Here is a 21,762-nt window from a genome sequence, read left to right as displayed (position 1 = left end):
GATTGGGGTGTTGATGACTGGCTATTAAAATTACTTAATAGCCAGCCATCAAGAACCCAATCAACAACTAAAAAGCCACATGCAACCAGACAGCACATAAATACTATGCATAGAATAGCCAAAGCACACATTCTGGTTGAGAGACGTTTTCTAAGATTGGGATCCAGCATGAGTTCGAAAGCTCAGAAGACTAAACTTCTGGTCCCGGTGACCGACCCAGATTGGATTCTGCAACATTATTCTGGGACACGTATATTTGCCTTCATTCCTCATTGTTCTGCTAAATTCTTTCTAAAATTCTATTCATTTTTTCTTTAGCTGACTGCTGATACATCAGAATTGGCTTCAGTAGGCCATCAAGATGAATAGCCCTCTTGAAATCCAGCAGGAGTGTTAATATTAATGTGAAAAGAGTTTTTTTCTGACTTCTACTGAAAGCATGGACTCTGATTAAAACTCCAGAAAAATAATGCTTCCTAAATAGCTCTACCAGCAAGTTTTTTGAAGACAACAAGAGGAGAGCTTGAATGCAGATAGCCAGGTTCAGAACTTTTTTTGAGGGGGGTATAAAAGTGGGAAATCTATTGTCCTTCAGATGCTAATAAACTATAATTTCCAGGAGCCCCAATCAATATGGCCAAGAATGAGGCATGCTAGGAATTACAGTCCTTGACTTACAACCACAACTGAGCCCAAAATTTCTGTTTGCCAAGTGAGACAGTTAAGTGAATTTTGCTCCATTTTACGACCTTTCTTGCCACGGTTAACTGAATCACTGCCATTTTTAAGTGAACCTGGCTTCCGCAATGATTTGGCTTGTCGGAAGGTTGCAAAAGGCGATCACATGACCTTGGGACACTGCAACAGTCATAGCTATGAGTCAGTTGCCAGAATTTTGATCACATGACCATGGGGATGATGCAATGGTTGTAAGTGTGAAAAACGGTCATAGATCACTTCTTTCAACTAAACAAACTGTTGTAAGTCAAGGACTACCTGTACAGTTCTGTAATCCTTGCCACACAAGTTCCCTACCCATGCAATAAAACTCTTAGGAACAAATTATCCTCTTCCAGAGTGCAAGAAGGATAGAAACAAAATGGCTAACTGAACAATAATGAGACCACCCCCCTCAAACAGCTATCAAATTAAATTTTTGATGTAGGATATGATGTGATTCTAAGGCTCTGTTGATGATCAGATGAACTTGGATATGGGAGATCTGGATTTATATTACTGATCCCAGGACCCTAATTCACTAGTAGAACAGGACTGAGCAAAAATATTTCTAAGCAGAACAAACCTTTTGCATAGCTTTCTCCTATGAAGGCAAAATCCTAGCAGCAGTTTTCTTTTAAAAAAGCATCTATGCTACATTAGTTTGCCTGGTTATAGTATTTGCTGAGATGAAAGGTTCCACAGTGCAAGGCAGCCAGTCCCCACTAAAATCACATCTGTATGCTGGAATTTGTAATTTTCATGGGAACAAGAATGCAGTGTCTTGTCAATTGGTTTGATCCTTGCTCATCGTTTCTACTTTTACCTACTGCCATTCCACAATCCATGTACTTTCCATTAAGCATATAGCTGTCTCTCTAATCAGTAAGGGTTTGGCTCTTCTCTCCTTCCCTCCCACGGCTACCCAGGAGTTGCCAAGCTGGATGCCATGAAGCTGAGGTCATGCTAGAGGCGGGATCCTGGGGTCCCAACTGTCTCTAGCAACATTACCTGCAGTGCCAATGGGTTTCTTGTGTTTGTTGAAGATCTGTTCACCTGGGTTTGGAGCGGGTGCCACTTCCTGGCCTTGCCTTGCCAATAGTGGATTGTACTCCTTTCCGTCATAGTTTGCATCAAAGAATTTCTTAAACCATTGAATGAACTCAAAGTTATCTTGGAACTTTCCTTTTACCAACCTCTCCACTGAGATGATCTGTAACAGCAAAAGTCCATGAAAAGTAACATTGTTTGTAAAATTCATACTTCCATCACTTTTCATTATTTATACAGTATAATGTAATTCAGTGGGCCAGAGCATAGGCATACTTGAAGAATGATCATTGTGCTAGTAAGACATCCAACACTGCTAATACAGGTGATTTATTTTAATATAACTTTAAAATGGGAAGTTGCTAGTTATTATAATATATAAATCTGAGTGGGTGTCATAATGTAATTTACATAATACAAAGCATATTCAAAGTATGCAAGTCGTATTTTTAGTCTAACAAACTGTTCTACTTAAAAATAGAATGCTTTGTACATGTGTAGTTTTTACATTTAAATACTCTTATTTCTCAACAAACTGTCTCCAGTTATACAGGAACACCATGCATACCCTGAAACTCTAGTAGAGTACGTTACTTTTTCTCTTTGCCTATTGCTGGAGTGGGTATAATTTTCAAACAGATTAATCACAATTTCTTTGGAATATTAATACCTTACTTTCTTCAAACTTCTCAGTATACAGACTTGGGATCATTCAACAGTCAGCAATGATATGATTTGTTTTAACTATCTATTTTAATTTACTTATTCTACAATATAGTGTATATTTTACACTGTAAGCAGATGGTGTTCCATTTAAATAAAAAACTTCTATTTAGTAAACAAACTGATCAATAAAAAGCTTCAATTTGTAAAAAGCTGCTAAACATCTGTGTTTAATTTATGATGCCTTTCCAAACGTTCTCCAAGATCTTTCACGAACTTATATTACACGGCTCTATTAGGACTAGCAGTTCTGGGATGCAAAAATTCAGATAATCACTGAATGATAGAGAAATCTTTGCAGCCCAGAATTGAATCATTGTATCATTGAAAAAGGTATGAAATTAAGATGCCGTGACTTCCTGATTTTCATGAGCTGCACATTTCTTCAAAGACTTAGCAAAAACCATGAACCTTAGCTGCAACTCAGGTTGTTAATCCTTAAAATTAAAATAGGGTCAACTCCTTCCCAGGAACTGACTACCATGGGGAATAAAATATGTGATTACATGAGTTTTAGAAGTGATCCAGACAAAGGGATTGATATTCCTAAAAGCTTAATATGCCAGGTTGGGATCCTGAGTCTCATGCCCATTTAATTAGACAAGTGACCCATCTGAACCAAGATTTTGCTTACTACTAGGGTAACAGGCTTAATTAGTTTGTGAGAATTATAAGCAAAGGATAACAATATCCTGGGCAACTATATCAATCAAAATTTGCCAGATTTTGTGTAATCTGCATTACTATATATGCATTCTACATATTCTCACCAACTTATCTTGAAACTTTCTACAGCTACAGCAAGGCTTTTCATTAATACCTACCATCGTCTTCAGATAGTTCATTTTAGATCCATTCTTCCATTTAGAAGTTCTGGTAAGAGTTAAATATACCAATATTTGCAGCAAAAAAGTGGTAGGTTGTGTGCCTGTTTATATGACATTTCAAGAACCATAATAATTGTCAAGCAACCTGCTCCCCCCCCCACCCCGACATGCCATATTGTTCCACATAAGGAACAATAACCAGCTAATGTACTAAAATAAGTATCCCTAGAAGAAAGTCTTGTGCCAGCCAAACAAAAAGGGGATTGTAACAGTGCAACAGATTCAAACAGTGCATCAAAGCTCTGGAAGTTCTTTGTTGATGTCTATATTCCAAAAGATGGAAAAAAAACCCTGCATTATCTACAGTACAATATTTAATTTGATTGAAAAGAGTTGCTACAGAAGGAGGGTAAGTAAAATACTTACTGGAGCATATATCAATCGCACAGCTGTAGAGGTGGAATGAACATCAGAAAGGACAAGAATAAAAACAGCTGCTGCTAATAAATCATATTTTCAAATCATCCCTTAAATTCTGGCATGTTGACTACAGAAAGTACTTTCCCAATTCCAGAAGAAGACTTTCTTCCAAACAAAGATGACAGAGATTAAACCTATCAATACAAGCTGCAAGTTTCTTAGAATCAGTAGCAGCTCCCTTCTACAGAGTAGAGAACTCTTAGTACTGTTTTGAGAGGAACAATTTGAGGAAAAATGGGAGTTGAATCCGGAAGCACAGGAGATTAAGAAAGGAAGTTAATGCAAAATGGAGTCCAAATATTATAAATTACCAGATTAGAGAAAGATAATTTAAATAGATTTTTAGCATGATAGCATCTTTTTGTTTTATATCTATGTTTGTAAACCATAATTTGAAGTTGGTAGAATGTGTATGGATGAGCAATGTATGGAAAAAAAAACCTGCCAGCCTAATAAAAGAAAAGATGGCAAGTGCAACAGACCAGTAGGAATAAAACATCAAAAGCCTCAGAGTGCCAAATCTTCATGGCTCTTTTCAACAAAAGGGAAGTGAGGGATATCCAGATCTTGGGGGGTGAAGACCTCATTCCAGAAGGCAAGCACTGTTACAAAGAAGGTCTGCTTCTGGGGTTTAATTGAAGAAAGACAGAATACGCCAACCTTGCAAGGTTGAATTGGCTAGGTAGATACCATGGCAGGTAGGCAGTCTCGCAAGTAGCCAGGCCTTATACCTTGTTTTTGGGGGGGGGGGGTATTTAACAACCTGCATCTTGAATCACACCTAAAAACAAACTGGCAACCAGCGCAGCTCACAAAGCAGAGGTGTCATGTGGGCATACCAAGGCATGCCCATCACTTCTCGCATCACTACATTCAGGATCAGTTGAAGCTTAAAGAAAATGTCTCTAACAATGGTGCATTCGTTTATTTCCTTGAGCAAGTATTTTGAGAGACAAGGCCAAGATGCCCATTTATTTTGTATACTTATATACCTTGTGCTCTCAAGCAACCGGCTGGTCCACAGCACTTGAGATGCTACTCCGACTCCAGGAATGTATAAAAGCTGCCATTCTGGAAACAGAACATTCATTTTCCCTGGAATGCACCACATTGGCAATTCCAATTTTGGAAGATTGACTTCTAGAAAACTATGGGACATCAACTATCTATTTCTACTTGGAACTGCAAAAAGACACAGTACATTAGTTACTGCACAAGCCAGCCCAGCCAAAATTTGAAGCAAGAGAAAGAGCAACTACAGAAGCCATCCACTCTAGTGGTTTAGTCTATCTAACTATGCAAAGGCAGGTCTATTTTAGCCTATGTCGGGGAGCCTCAGCCACATTCTGATGATACAAAAAGAAAACTCTTATCTGCCTGCTGTCTAGCAGAAACCCACCTTGTCCACACCCATCTTCTTGAATGCAGCCTGTAACACCTTGAAGTTGTGTATATATTCATGTTCCAATTTGGCCTGAAACTTCACCTTCCTCAAGTGAATGCAGCCAGGGAATAGCATGTCCATGAACTGGCAATAGGCAGCCCCTGTCAAGGACAGAAAGACACACACAAGCTAGTTTCCACCCACACCTGCTGCCTCTTACAACTAGATCAGAATCCTTTCATCTACAACAATTAGATTTTCAACTCTCTTCCTCTTAATACTAACAAGCACAACCCAGGCTTTTTGAGCCTTAGTCAATTTTTGGGGGCCAGAGAATTGTCTGGCCAGCAAAAATCCCAGAAAATACAGATGATAAAAAATGTTCCAGGCATCAACTAGTATGAGCTCACACAGACTATTTTGTGTTTGGTGTATCCAGGCTCAGAATAAAATGGGAAGTTACGTCCCACATTTTTTAAAAAAAATCCTTACAAAATGAATGGGCTTTAAGCTGTGGAGAAAAAAAATGACTGCATTATCCAGTGATAGGTAGAGATTCTACCACCTTTCCTTTGGGCTGGAGTTAATTGAGGAAATAATACAGGCCAAAAAGAGTTAGCTAAGTTCATGCTGAGAGATGGAAAGAATAATTTTGAACTGCTTCCTCACAGAGAGAAATGCACTTTGGAGATGACAGACATACAGATTTCAAGTATTGCCTGAATTTAATAATACTGTGTTTTTTAATTATGCAGTATTGGAATTAATTGAAAGGAGAAACAGGGAAAGGTACTTCAACTTTTCATCCCCTTAAATGCAATCTCTCTCTCTCCCTCTGCGTTCTCTCTCTCTCGCGCTCTCTCTCTCAACAAAGCATCACCACCACCCCAATCAAAATCTACATGTTTTATTGGGGGAGAATAGAGAATACATCAATTAGATTTGAGAGTGTAGTTATGTGAAGTACATCATTCTCTGCTTCACACATATACTAACATGCTGACTAGATTTATACAACATGCTAAGCTAAGCTAAGCTAAAATGGGTTTGTGTAATTTGCATTTCAATGTGTTATGGGACCCCATCTATCCATTTTGTGTAAATAAAACTATCAAATTAAGCCATATTATGGTTTGTCTAGTTCATAGCATGTTATATAGCAATAGTATTTTGTTAACCCAGGCACAGGATTCAGTATGAAGTATCAACCTGAATATTTGTGTTGGACTTTTCTAACTTAGTAATGACAGGTCCCTATATTAGTTTCTTCCCTCAACCTTCAGAGAAATGGTAGCCTGAACCCACATACTGGATATACCGTGTTTTCCCGAAAATACGACATGTCCTCATAATACAGCCATGGCACATTTTTCTGGTGGGCAAAAATAAAAGCCCTCCCGCATATAAGCCTCCTGGACAACCCCACACCTCCGGCCAGGCAGAGCGCCGCTCACCAACCTAGCAGTATCCCGAAGGTGCCAAGCCGCGGGAACCTGGGGGGAGGCAAAGGTGATCACATTGCTTGGCGTCTTCGGGATACCACTAGGTTGGTGAGCAACGCTGTGCCCAGCTGAAGGGGGGGGGTTGCCAGGCGACTGCTCTCTTGTGAGCGGGCTCCCAAGAGCCGGGCACAGCCTCATGGACGAATGGCTGTGTTGCGCTGTTGCAGCAGTGCAACACAACAACCATGAAGCGACCACGCTCACGAGCAGCCACCCGGCAAACCCCCTTTGCAGCTGGGCACAGCGCCATTCACTGACCTAGGGGTATCACCAAGCCGCGAGCGCCTGTTCGCCACCACCCAGGTCCGGCGGCTTGGTGCCTTCCAAATGCCAATGAATGGCGCTCTGCATGGCTGGAGGAGGGGTTGCGCGAGCGGCTGTTCCACTCTTGCTCACCCACCTCCCAATGCATGGCCCAGCTCTCATTACGAAGCCAGGGCACCTCCGCCGCCATCCCAGCCTGGCTTTTTCCGCAGCTTCCAACCTGAGTCTTTTGGCAGTGGCTGCTCTGGGCGTACGCTCTATGGTTGTAGGCTCTGCAGGCAGCTGGCCTACAACCATAGAGCGTGCGCCCAGAATGGCCACTGCCGAAAGACTTGGGCTGGAAGCCGCGGAAAAAGCCAGACTGGGATGGCGGCAGCGGCAGAGGTGCCCTGGTTCCGTAATGAGAGCTGGGCCATGCATCATGAGGCTGGGAGGCGGGTGAGTGAGAGCGGAACAGCCGCTCGCGCAACTCCCCTCTCCAGCCGTGCAGAGTGCCATTCACTGGCATTTGGAAGGCGCCAAGCTGCGGGAGCCAGGCGGCAGCGAACAGACGCTCGCTTGGCGATACCCCTAGGTCAATGAATGGCACTGTGCCCGGCTGCAAAGGGGGTTTGCCGGGGGGCTGCTCGTGAGCGTGGTCGCTTCATGGCTGTTGTGTTGCGCTGCTGCGCCAGCGCAACACAGCCATTGCTCACGAGGCTGTGCCCGGCTCTTTGGGAGCCCACTCGCAAGAGAGCAGCCGCCCGGCAATCCCAAAACAATAAACCCTCTCCCCATAATAAAGTCCAAGCCATATTTTGTAGGTAAAAAGAAAATAAGACCCTGTTGTATTTTCGGGGAAACACGGTAACACTGAGCTGAAAACAAAGTGGACATTAAAAAAAAGATGTCACTTGCCTGATATGTAAGTTTGTAGCTATTTTTAAATTTGCTTGTTAGTGGATGATTGTGGTATATCCTATAAAGTGCATTTGTATATTCTCTGGTGTAGGCTTCCATTCTGAGGAAAGTTTCCAATTGCATATGCATCGTGCATATACATATATTAAATACTTTGTTCTGCAACTGAACTTTCAAGTTGTGCAACCCAACAGCTGTGTTACTCTTTTTACTGAGCTCCACAGGCAGATTGCTAAATGCACAGTATGCATTATGTGTATTTTAAGTAGTAGTGTAGTTTTAAGACTTTATGTCATTTTCCCCTTGAATACTGGACAGCAGATACCGCCCCAAGTGTTTTTTTATACTTAAGGCTAATAGGTCTTGCTGCAAAAATTCAGACTAATACTAGAAGGTGGTAAGCACCCCTCCAGTATTTTAATTTCTTCTTTGCTACCATTTGGAGATCATCCAGATTTTTTGTACTCCAGATGTGCAAGAGGTATTGCAACAAGCTGTAAGCTCAATAAATGAATAAATAAATCCTGCTCTTCCCTGCCAGGGAACATTTAAACTATTATGAACTTGGTTCCAGTGAAACAGTTTTCCAATAAAACGTTTCACTAGAGAGTTTCTTTGCTGTCACAGTACCTGAACAAAGCTGCTCAACCTTGGTGTAGTTGAGCTGTAGAGAGTCATTGACCCATGCTAGCATGTCATGACGACTCAGGTTCTCACTAGTCACAGACGTGGAATACACATTGACGGCCATGCCCCAACTGTGGAAAGAAGGGAAAGCAGGAGTTAATTCATCACAAGGTTACCAGGGAACAACTAACTAAAACCCTAAGCTTTGCCAGAAAGACAAGCACCTAGTCCCTCAAGTACCTTCATTTGAAATGCCATACGAAAAAAAATGAGATTTTGCCCACACATTTATGCCATGATGTCTCTGCACCAGTCTCTGAGCTTTTTACCTAAGCAAATAAAGAAGCAAGGAAAGGAAAAATAAGTGGCCAGAAGTCTTCCCATCCATGCTATGTCACTAATATATTGAGCCTAAGGGAAAGTTGGAAGAATTTCCTTGTGTGTCATTTCACGGTCTTATTTCTTGGCTGTAGCATTTAAAAATCAACCAGAGAAAGAGGTAGTCAGATGGAGATTTGCGTGAAAAGGATCACATCAAGATTCAGAAGCATCATTTAAAGTGCTGTAGAGACAGGCCAGGTTTTTTTCCCCACTACATGTAAAACCCAGATAAAATAAAATAGAAAGATCCCAGCAGTGATCCCAGAACATACCATATGGAAATCAGAACCCATAACCACTAAAGGTGAGTTTGTGTCTTCAAAACTGTAGCAATCACCACTAACACCTCTGATTCAGTGCAAGGTCTGTTCATCAGACTTACACTTGACCATTCAACATGAAAAGGCTTCTACTCCTCTGCTTTTCATAAAGGAAGCTGCTTCGGTAGATTTGCAAACAACTGCAGATGCATCCCACGGAGTCACACACCTTGGGCCAGCATTGCCCAGTTTTTGTCTGCACACATTAATTGTGCCACCAGAAGGCACTAGTGTGCAGTATGCCGGTCTGCTGGTGAGAGGGTATGAATACAATGAGGCTGAATGAAGAGTGCACAGTTGTTCTTTGAGATCAAATATAAGGCATGATTAGGCTGTCCTGCAGAGTGAAGTAGTAACAGCAGTTAATGTTTAGTGGCTAGAAAAACACAGAGGGATCTTATTACAGGTGAAAGACCACCCTCTGCCCACTTATCCCTCTTGGGATTGGCTCAGGTAAACCTATTTATTCACCTATACAGAGGTTCTTACCAAGATCTATCTCCAACCACCATGTAGTTCGAGCAAGACTAGTCTAGGAAAGTGATAGCAAATTCCTGGGTGTGTCATAAAGCCTTCCACCTGCTTAGCCAATCAAATGGCAGAACTGACACCTCACTACTAAACACTCAAAAATAGCAAACAAATTTCTCTTCTGGAATAGCAAAAAATAAATAAATAAAAATCCTAGGAACGGATGTCCATTTCATTAACAAGGAAACTCTTCTAAATCTGACAGTAAAGTGGAATTCTCTCTTTTGCCATTTCAGATTCCCAATTTCCAAGAATAAATGGAAGTCTTTCTCCAACCTTATAGCAGACTAAACATTACTGGTAGCTTGGCTATGCCCCAGTATTAACAGCTGTCTCTTTGCAGCTACTCCACAAGTCAAGCAGGATAAATAAATGCTGCTTGATCCCATTCCAAGTTTCTACAGAGGCACCATTTCTGTTCTACCCAAGTTGGCAAAATTGGCAAAAACACTCCATCACATGCAAAAAAGAAGGAAAAAATGGTCCTTCACTCTTGGGAGCATGGGATTTGAATTTCAGCCATGAATAACAAGTTTAGGCCTAGGGTCTGCACAGAATGCTTAGTCAAAAACTACTTACCCAAATGCCCCTGGGCAGAGCCTCATTGTAATACGTCCCCCATTCTAACCTCCTTCCTATCTTCACAGGTCAACTATAGACTGCTGGCTTTCCACCATCATTAGCAGTAATAAGTAATGATCTGGTCCCCCACAAATAGCTTATAGCAGCAGAAAAACAGCAACTTCTTTTCTGGATGACAGTTCATCACATTTTCTAGCAGCTCTTTTGTTATCAAAGTGTTTGTTTTTTTTTAACCTAAGCCCTTCCCAGGACACAACTGTTTCTATAACCATTCTTGGACAGATATCTATCACTAAACCTTGAAGGAATGAAGGAGGGGATTCATTAGAATGATAATGCACTTTATTTTTTACATGATAAAAAAGTAAGCACATGATGTAATGAAAAGTTGTTCCCTGTCACTGTTTTGGAAACAGTTCAACAAATATTCTCGCACTGTCATGCAGCAAGAGAAATTGAACTCAGCATGTTTGGTTTGGGGAACATAAGAGAAAGACCATGGTCATAGGAGTACTAATGGTATTAGGATAAACATCCAAAACAGCTTCCAAAAAAGTACTGAAACGTGGGAAAACAGAAACCGTATTGTAATGTCTCAAAATAAGTACATTTGCTGTTTTTACATCTGTCAAACACCAAGTGTGGTGGAGCAGTATTTAACATAAACAGTATTCTCATTCCTCGGTGGCCTAGTGGTAAAGAAACTCCCCTCCCACTTGGAAGATTGAGAGTTCAATTTTAGGTAGTGGCAGATGCTTCGCTCGTAGGGCACAAAAAAAAAAAATCTGCTGCAAACTCCGTGTGGTGGTGTCAGGAAGAGTATCAAAAGGTATGAGTGCAAGGCACTGACTGCACTTGAAATCTATAATCAATTACTTTAGACACATGCAGAACATCTCTGTCCAGCATTGGCCAGTGGCAATCAATAAGGTACGTTTGATCTTCTAGCCAAGACTTTAAAGGTAAAGATTTCCTCGCACATATGTGCTAGTCGTTCCTAACTCTAGGGGGCGGTACCCATCTCCGTTTCAAAGCCGATGAGCCAGTGCTGTCCGACGACGTCTCTGTGGTCATGTGGCCGGCATGTCTAAACGCCGAAGGCGTACGGAACACTGTTACCTTTCCACCAAAGATGGTCCCTATTGTTCTACTTGCATTTTACATGCTTTCGAGCTGCTAGGTTGGCAGAAGCTGGGACAAATAATAGAAGCTCACTCCGTTATGCGGCGCTAGGGATTCAAATGGCCGAACTGCCAACCTTGTGATCGACAAGCTGTGTCTTAATCACTGAGCCACTGCATCCCTAGCCAAGACTTTAAGCAACCTCTTTTAATACACCATAAAATTCTTAGAACCTTTCTTGCTTATATATTCCTGCACTAATTGATTGACTGATTCTGTGCCATCGGTGTTAACTCTTCAGCAACCATATAAACCGACCTCCTCTATGTTTACATTAATTCATATGCTTTTTCTTTAAAATTCTCACTTTCCTTTTTAATGGTCTCATCAATTTCACCCAATCACAACTGACATAGCCACACTCATCTTACATTACAGAGTTGGCAAAAGCAAATGTTTATACATTGCCATTTTCATTTATTTTGACAAATAGTCTTTTCTCAGAGCAGATATTAACTTTTCTATCCACCATTTTTCGGTCAATGTTTCTATTTCCTAAAAGTGTTCTACCAAGTTATAGAAATGTATCTACTTGCTGCACTTCTTTGTTGTTCATAAATTGCAATAAGTTATTCCCATAAAACATAACTATCTTGGTTGTTGTTGTCATAATACTTCTCAGATCCATACTGACTGTTGCATCAGTTAATCAATCTAATATTCATTGCAAATGATTTGGGTTTTCAGCCAGCAAAATGACATTGTCAGTGCAAAAAAGAACATATCCATTTACATTCCCCACCAATATATAGTCCTAACAACACCACAAATATTCCTCATAAATTAGGAGAGGGGATGCACATAATATTCTAAACATCCTGCTTACAGGTTTATCTAAATATAAAGATATGATGAACCCTCTGCTTTATTTTTTAAATCACATTGTAGGTAGAACTATCCTAGTGTTTCCCCGACTATAAGACAGGGTCTTATTTTCTTTTGACTCCCGAAATATAAGCACTTGGCCTTATTTTCGGGGAGGTCTTATTATTTTTGAGGTGCAGGAGGCTGCAAGCGTGGTCATCACATGGCTGCTGCCATCTTGCAATTTTTTCAGGGAGGGCTTATTTTAGGGGGAGGGCTTATTTTAGCGCATGCACTCAAAAGCCCGATTTGGGCTTATTGTCTGTGGAGGTCCTATTTTTAGGGAAACAGGGTAGGATAGTAGAGGGCCCTGATTTTTGATTTATTGTAGATTGGGCTTTTTACTTTATGTAAGCCTTTTTACATTCAGTGCCTAGCTCATAATTAAAACGCCACAGACTTCTGTGGTCATGTGATTGCTATACGTGATGGGTTTCTACAAACAAAATCAATAGGGAAGTGGCAGAAGGTCACAAATGGCAACCATGTGATGTCCTCACTTAACAACCCATGGTGATTTGCTTAATGATGGTGACTGGAAGTGGCAGAATTTCCATTGCTAAGCAGTGCGGTCACATAACATCACCCTTTACCTAGCATTGCTTAGCAATGGAAATATCATTCCCAATTACCATAATTAACTGAGGGCATACCTGAATATAGAATTAGTGTTTCTTGTAAGGGCAAACTCCAAACACAAGCTGGCTTGCAATGAAATAAAGCCACTGGCTAAGTCCATAGTACATGCCTACCATCACCATGCTTTAAGAGCTCACTCTAGAAATGATGTTATGTCACATAATATAAGACAACAGTTTTCACACATCTAATGGTTGACATAGATGAAGGGATACCAAGGGAAAGCAGAAAACAGAGGCAAAAGAATCTTAAAGACAGCTGCTGTGATGAAAATAATTTTATGAACACTTTTCAACTACTTGTAATCTTGCAGTACTGTAATATACAATGTGATATGAACTTCCTCTGCCTCCTATCAGTACATTAAAAGATTCTGATTAAACTATACCTAACAATGTACAATATCTTAATGTTACTGAACACACTGCGTCAATATTCAGTCAATACTTTCCTTGTTGAAAAGGGTGGGTGAAGCCCTACGATAATCTTGGGGTGAGGGTAGAGTAAACTGAATAAATGAGGTGGCAATCAGGTATGAATTTAAGATGGTTTCATTGATCAGTCAGGTTCTTCTAGGGTGCTTAAAAACAGCAGATATATATCTCTTTCTGACAGTATTTTTCTGCAACTGGAATTTGGCAGCATCAGCAGAATAATATATCAGGTGAAACAAACTACAATGATTCCTAACAGAAGCCCGTCTGTTTCCTGCAAGTGAGTCTAGGAGAACAGCAGCAGTTTGGGAGAGTTCAACCCAAGCTTTTCCACAGCAGGAGAATAAAGCCGGGGGAAATCACTAAGGAATAACTACTACAATATAAACAATTCCCTGGGAACCATTATCTAGCCTGCAAAAGGCTTATTGTACTTCCACAGAATGCCATTATGCAAAAAGGAAGCACAGTATCGTTTTCACACAGCCTCACTATTATTTCCTGGTTAAATAGATTCAGTACCAAACATCCTAAATCTGTTAAAATACAGGCTATTGTAAAAAAAAATATGGAGGAAGCAATATTAAATATGAGGGGTCCTTGGTGTTCTGTGAGCTTGATTTTTTTCTTGAAGGTGTTTCATTACCCAAACTAGTATAGCACTGATGATGTTATCTACTTTGGATAATGTAACATTTGCAAGAAAATAACCAAGCTCAGAGAGCACCAAGGACCCCTCAATTCAATCTGAGCTACAAATGCTCTCCTTTATTAGTATTATGTTCACTGCCTGGGGTTATTTGTAAAAATAATGAAAGCAGGATACATACAAATAAATAATGTACAGAACTATCCATATTTGTTCACATATGTCCTAAATTATATTAGATGCAATCCAGGATTTTCACTTGTGAATGCCCACTAAAATGAGATGGAGGCAACTCAGAAAAGAACTTTGCAAGAGGTTACCTATTAACTACCGTATTGCATGTATAAGAAACTTCCTTTCAATTTTGTCTTCTGCTCTGTAAGTCTTGGCAGTGAAAGTTCACCATGCAACCTTAACTTACTGTACTGGGAAAGGGATTAAGGGGGAGGGGGGAATCAAATATGAATAGTATTTTCTTGAGCAATTTTAACAGTTTAAATAGTTACATGTTGCACTGAATGAGCCACATAGCATACAAGCTTAAGAACATTACAAGAATTGTAGGCACTTGTGCAGAGTCTTTTAGGTTCCAATGAGAAGTACTACAAATTGACACAGCTGTTTGCCAGAGGTTTTTTTTTTTTTTTCATTTGAAAGGAGGTGGTTTACTCTGGAATCTTTTGCAGATGAGACTATTTTGGAACCTGAGCAAAATATTCAGGCATAGTTGGCTGTCCTTTAGGATAGTAGCACAATCTTTCAAAACGGAAGAAAGGAAAGGGATTTCCACCTTTTGCTCTGTGTGTATACGGACACAGACATATATACACAAGCAGACACACACATGGGAACGCTACTTTAAAAAAAGCAGATTTGGACAGGAACTTTTAGAGATGTTATTATACAAGAACTGAATTGAAGAGAAAGAGGAGAGGTTGGAAATTGCGGATGAAATGCATTAAATTGTTTAGCATAAATTGGCAAAAGCAAATATGTTGATAATGAGTAACAATGATACAACTAGTTTTTGCTTAACGGCTAGGTGCATAATGACTATCTGAAGTTATGGCCTCGGAAGCATCATATTGCCCGCACACTCTTGCAGCCATGTGATCATGATCAGGTTGCTTGGAAATTTGTGCGCATTTACAACCAATTGCCAAGTGCCCTGCAATCATATGATCATCCCTTAACTTTCTCTGCCAGCCTCCCCAGAAAGTTAATGGGAAAGCCAGCAGGGTTGCAAGCTGCTGCTACCTGCCAAGAGTTCTCCCCCCTTCTCATCTCTGGTGGCTGGCAGAAAGAACTCCTACCTATCCATGCCTGCTTGCATCTCTGCAACCAAAATCCAAGCAATCCAAGGTAAATAATCCCCAAATGCTCTCTTATTTGATGGTGGTCATGAAAGAAGTAAAACCTGTAACATATCTCTATCAAAAGCTCAAGATGATTTTTAAAGTGGACATTTTAGAAATTTTCAGTAATGCCCCATTAATAATTTCATCTCTTTTAAAATGTTTTAATGGTATCAACGGACCTAAGGTTAAAGGTGATTTATCTAAAAATGTATTCAAAAGATATTGGACACCTCCAAAAATTAACTTCAGAAGACATCAGATTTTCTTTGTTGGAGATAAAAAAAATTTGGGGTTTCATTGACCCAGATGATTATGGAATTTAAAAACAGATAAAAACAATTTCCTTAAAATAATAAAAAATAGAAAGGACAATTAGAATACATCCTTTAAAATATATATTTTTATTGAAAGTCTTTACATAAAGACAAATATATGCAACCTTCAAAATAACATGCAAATTAAATGTTTATTATAGCATATTTTCATCATTACAAAATCAATATCTTAGATGCCTCTTCCCTCTTTTATGAATTATTTAAAAATTACCACAGACTATTTACTAACAAGTTAGACAGGACTAATTTTTACAAATTCTCTAAAACCAGTATCAGGGCCAAAACAGCACCATCTAATGAAAATCATTGACTAGACAAAGATGCTGTTAAAGGGCTCTTGTAAGGATTATTTTTCACACTGTTAAAAGAATTAGCAGTTATCAAAAAAATGAACAGATGTATACTGTTTCTCTTTCATAAAAGAATCCAGACTAGAAGAAGCAAATGACACTATTTAAAACTGATTCTAATTAACACTTTAGGAGAAAATAGGCATTAATGCCTGTGCTGGATTATGAAAATTTTAAACAAATTAAATTAAAGCCCATTAATTTGCTAAACACCGCAGTGGAGATGTTAGGATATCTGACTAAGACTTTGGTGATCCAAATGCAAATGCTCTCAGCCCCAGAAGCTCACTGGGTGATTCTGGACCAGTCACTTCACAGCATGCTACTTCACAGTATGATTATAGGTCCGTGATGGCGAACCTGTGGCATGCGTGGCACTCGGAGCCATTTCTGAGGGCACGTGAAGCGTTGCCCTGTCAGCTCCAGCATGCATGCGCGTGCTGGCCAGCTGATTTCGGCCTTGATTTTCAGCCGTGTTTTGCCCTCCTGAGACAACCCAACGCATCTCCGGAGGGCGAAAAACAACCCAATGCGTAAACCGGAAGTTCAGGAACTGACTTACAGTTTGTGTGTTGAGCTGTTTTTCGCCCGCCTTTGAACAGTCATTAAATGAACTTCTGTAAGTCGAGGACTACCTATATTATGAGGGAAAATTGGAAGAGGGAGTGCTGCATAGGACATCTCAAACTCCTGAAAGAAAGGCACAGTAGTTTACATCAATCATTTATTCATTTTTTAACTCGGAAATCTAATTAGTGATTGAATCCACCTTGTCCAATCATGCTGCTATGAAGCATAATGGGTTGAAGATGAGCTTGGTGCTTGTTTGTACTGGATAGCTGCAGGCATTGCCATAGCTGGAATTTTGCCACTATTATTCCCAGCTGTGGACTCAGAATTGCTGTAGTTCCCATTCCCTCATTCACTCCCTCTCCTCTATTAAAAGCAAAGGGGAGATCTAGTTCATCACACCAATTTCCTTTGTGAAAACCAAGCAGAAACATTCAACCGAGAGAAAAGGTGAAGTATTTTTCAGAGTATAAGATGCACCATGATAAATTTTTTTTAAAAAGGTTTTGTACTCTGCATGCCGCCCAAACCCTCTGCACACCTCATTTTTTGCACACACACAAAAAAGGACATGCAGAGCCTTTGGGAGGCTTGTAGAGTGCTCCTGGTGGCTGGGGGGTGGCAAACGTTTTTCACAAAAATGGCTGGGTTTTTTTGCAAAAAAAAAAAGAGAGGGGGCATTCAGAGGGTTTGGGAGGCTTGTAGAATGCTTCTGGGGGCTGGGGCGGTGGCAAAAACGAGCAAAAACTAACAATTTTTGCTCATTTTTGCCCTCCCTAGCCCCCAGGAGCACTTTGCAGGCCTCCAAACCTCTCTGCATGTCCATTTTTGCAAAGGGGGATGTTTTTCGGTAGGCCACAAATGCTGTATTCAGTGTATAAGACGCACCCAGATTTTCACTCTCTTTTTTGGGGGGGAAAGGTGCGTCTTATACGGTACTTCTTTTTGGGGGAATAGGAGAGGCCTGTTTTCACCTGGGAATGATGTGAAATTTCCAAGGGAAGGCTTCTACAAAATCTTTCTGCGATACAGAAATATTAGTGCTTTGTTCCTAAACAGCTTTTCAGATTATTTTACTTATGGAGATATCATGCCTCATAAGAGACTCTAGCCTGCTATCTTTCCCTTCAAACACAAGTACATACATACAAGCTTACAAAACTGCATCTACAGCAGAACTGTTTAATTTTATTTCTCCAGCCACCCAGCTCAATATGTAATTCTAGACATTATTGGGAAGTACAGGTAATCCTCGACTTACAGCAGCTCATTTAGTGACTGTTCAAGATTACAACAGCCCTGAAAAAAGTGACATATGATCATTTTTCACTTATGGCCTTTGCAGTATACCCATGGTCACGTTATTAAATTCGGATGCTTGACAACTGGTTCATATTGATTTGATTTGATTGATTTGATTTGATTGCACTTATATGCCGCCCTATTCCCAGAGGGACTCAGGGCGGCTAACAAATCAAAGGGAGGGAATACAAACAAGGGGGAGAACGACAACAAACAACTACAAAAGAATTTAAAAACAATCAACAGCCACACAGTTCGAGCGGGGACGGGAACGCGTCAGCCCCAGGCCTGTTGGAATAGCCAGGTTTTAAGGGCTTTGCGGAAGGCCTGAAGGGTGGTGAGGGTCCAAATCTCCACGGGGAGCTCGTTTCAAAGGGCCGGCGCAGCCACAGAGAAGGCCCTCCTCCGAGTGGTAGCTAATCGGCATTGGCCGGTAGATGGAATTCGGAGGAGGCCTACTCTGTGGGATCTAATAGGTCTATTGGAGGTAATTGGCATATTTATGAGGATTGCAGTGTCTCAGGGTAATGTGATCATCTTTTGCGATCTTCTGACAAGCAAAGTCAATGGGAAAGCCAAAGTCATTTAACAACTGTGTTACTAATTTAATAATTGCAGTGATTTGCTAAACAAATGTGGCAAGAAAAGCCGTAAAATGGGGCAAAACAAACTTAGTCACATAAATTCTGGACTCAATTGTAGTTGTAAGTCGAGGACTACCTCTATATAGTAATTAACTTAGATGACAATTATGTTTTCCCAGGACATAAAGGTGCATCTAAGAATGGCAAACAAATAAATGTCTTTTTGTTTATAGTGGACAACATCTGCCGACCTTAACAAGACCTACAACATTTGAAAGAGATTGAGCAATTATCATAAATGTTCAAAACAATGGGAAACATTCTCTTACCTATATTTTAAAAATGCTTGTTTTGTGATTTGCTGCTCCTAGACCACAATCTGTCCTGACACCTAGTCTGTTTAAATTCACATTTAAACTGATAAAGCAGAATTTTAAAAGAGCTTTGATGAACTGGTGATAACACGTACTGTATCACACTGGAAGGCAAGCAGGAAAATTAATCCTTGGTTGTAAAAAACAATTATTAATTCCTGACGAGTGTAGTGCTCCCTATTTAATTATTATGGAGACAGAAATAGAAGTTGGATTTGGCATTTTATTAGGGACTAGGACTAAGGATAAATCCTGCAACAGTTCATAGAATTTTCATTTGTTTCATTTAATAGGAATTTAGGTCTCTTGATTTATTTACACATTTGCCAAATTATAGAGTGGATTCTATTCCATAAACGTTTCGTAACAAATTTGTCTGTAGAATTTTGTTTTTGTGGAAACCACTTGGAAAAAGATATATCATCAGTCCAGATCCCAGGCACCCATTGGTTTTGAGCCAAAGGATCCTTCGGGATTGGGCGGCCTATAAATTTATTAAACAGTTAAACAGTTAAACAGAATGGCATCTATTAGCATGCCTTTCCCCTACCTGTACATAGTAATAGATCACAAAGCAAGAGACTGCTAAGTGCCACACAGCAGAGGCTTTTCAGTTAGCATGTTCCAAACCACTCACTCAGTTCCTATATTCATTCCCACTTAAAAATGGTGAAGGTTTTTTTTAGTGGTCAGCAGTCACGTAATTTCTTCTGTCCTGCTTATGCAACTCCCAAGACAGAAACGTTCAAATGAGTGGCACAAAGCAAGAAATGCATTTTAACAAAGGAAACGAAACAGAATGTGGCAATGTGCCAGAAATCAATCTCATGGGGGAGACCAAGCACCACTACACAGTTATTCCAATAAAAGGCCCACGAAGGAGAGCAGGACAAGACAATAGCAGCTTTAGAAGAAAGATAGTAAACTCCAATCACTTTCTTTATAGATTTTCTCAGCCGTTTTTCAGGCAGTTGGAAAATAATGACCTACTGTGTTTCTAATCAGTGTTGTTCATGAAATGTCTGGAAAAGACTAACATTATGCTCAGAAAAGCAACCTCTGCAGATCTCAGGTCAGAATACTGTCCAGCGTGATCACTTGATCTGCACACTGACTGTATGCCAACAGGGCCTCAGATCAAAGTACATTCTACTCCATACACTGCGTTCATCCTCACTAGACACGAAATCAATTGGCATGGCATAGAGAATATGACCTTTCTACTCGGAAGTAATAGTCCTACCTCACAATGATTTGTGCTTGTTATATACCATCCAGAATCACTTTTCATGAGAAGGGCAGCCATATAAATTTGATTAATGAATGAATTTGATTAATTAATAAATATATTCTACTCAACACTTTAGATAAGAATAGTTAATGTGTGCAATGTGTGTGTGTGTGTGTGTGTGTGTGTGTGTGTGTGTGTGTGTGTGTGTGTAAAATTAGGATTTAAGTTTTAGGCATCACTTGAACACTATTTATCTTTTGCCATGCAATTCAAATTTGAATTTCCTGACCATGTGTTTCATAGCCATAGTTTATATGGTATAAAAGAGGCATATTTGTGTGGATCATGGATTGTCAGTCATTTATATTACTTTCAATATCTTAACCATGTTGTTAACTAGTCAACAAATATTTTCAGTATGTTCATTTTTTATACAAAAACAATTGAAAAAACATGAGGCCAAATAAGGTACACATAATGGGGAAAGACTGAGTCTCTTGAAATCATTTATATTCCTAATTAATCTCTTTTGTTTATTATTTAGTTATTTATTCTGCCCATGCCCAAAAGCTTTGGAACTTATAAAATGGCAGGGGAATAACAATGCAGAAAGTGCTCTCCATTTTTGCCCATCCTTGAAGTTCTCTTGGAGTACCAATGGCTGTTTAACCAAAGATAGCCATCAGCCCAGAGTAGACAACATGCTACTTATGATAAACTAAAGAAGACTAAGACATGGCCTGTAATGAAAAACTGCAGCTTGTAAGATAAGCATGATGTTAAAAAGCAACCAAAGAAAATTGTTTATTTGTTGGAGGAGGTGGAGGCATGTTGCAGCCCTTTGAACAAAGAGAAAACATATGGCTGGGAAACAATTTGTTACACCTATATGCCATTAGGCAGGTGAGGCATGTTGCAGGTCCTGTTAGCCAAGGAATGCTGGCTGGCAGGAACCATGAGGCGTGCCTTCTCTTCTGTATCCCCTGCTGGAATATTCTCTCCAAAAAATAATTGGTTGTGGGCCCTAGCCCCAAGTGTGTTAAGGACCTCATTTCCTGGCTTATTAGGGTAGCAACAGTATTACTTGATGCTATTTATAATGTCCTCTTTTATGATGTACACTACCAAGAGTCACTTGTTGAAATGGGCAGCTATAAAAATCCAATCAATACATGAAGAGCAAATTTTATTGTCACAAGATTATCAAAAAATAATTTGAAATATCCATGTGGCACCAATGAAACCTGGTATAAATAGACATCTTGGCAAGTTCAAGGCATCAAAAGAAAAGCAGGGTTGGGGGGGGGGGACCAATAACACAAAGTATGCAAGATTTTATAAAAGGTGGCTTGGTCTTGCTCCAAGGCTTAAACCACTTAAAATATGAGACAAGTGGCCTGTGGAAAAAAAGTAGAAAAGGCAGTGGTAAGCAGAGAGAATGGATACAGAATGAACAGGGATTGAAAAGGTAATACAGAACTTTTCATCCTTATTCATCATTATTTCCATTTGTTCCATTCCGGCTATAAGTAATAAGTTAGAAACCATAAGAAGATAATGGATAATAATTAGAATATTACAAAGGGATAGATATATGTCACA

The 21,762-nt window shown here is 39.9% G+C and overlaps 1 protein-coding gene across 2 annotated transcripts in view; it reads right to left on the bottom strand.

Moving 5' to 3' along the window:
- MAPRE3 (microtubule associated protein RP/EB family member 3) overlaps positions 1–21,762 on the bottom strand; it is a 36,493-nt gene that overhangs the window by 7,619 nt on the left and 7,112 nt on the right. The window contains exons 2-4 of one of the 2 annotated variants that reach the window (XM_032215903.1): positions 8,478–8,605; positions 5,197–5,342; positions 1,774–1,930 (exon numbers count right to left, since the gene is read on the bottom strand). In XM_032215903.1, the coding sequence (XP_032071794.1) occupies positions 1,774–1,930; positions 5,197–5,342; positions 8,478–8,598 (424 nt within the window). In that variant the 5' untranslated portion in view covers positions 8,599–8,605. Of the gene's footprint in view, positions 1–1,728; positions 1,931–5,196; positions 5,343–8,477; positions 8,606–21,762 lie in introns of both variants that reach the window. The other variant, XM_032215902.1, reaches the window with a different exon arrangement.

The sequence above is a fragment of the Thamnophis elegans genome, chromosome 4, assembly GCF_009769535.1.
Source record: "Thamnophis elegans isolate rThaEle1 chromosome 4, rThaEle1.pri, whole genome shotgun sequence".
Lineage (NCBI taxonomy): Eukaryota > Metazoa > Chordata > Lepidosauria > Squamata > Colubridae > Thamnophis > Thamnophis elegans.
The sequence above is the reverse complement of the archived record's forward strand: the minus strand, read 5'-3'. Positions and strand labels throughout refer to the sequence as shown.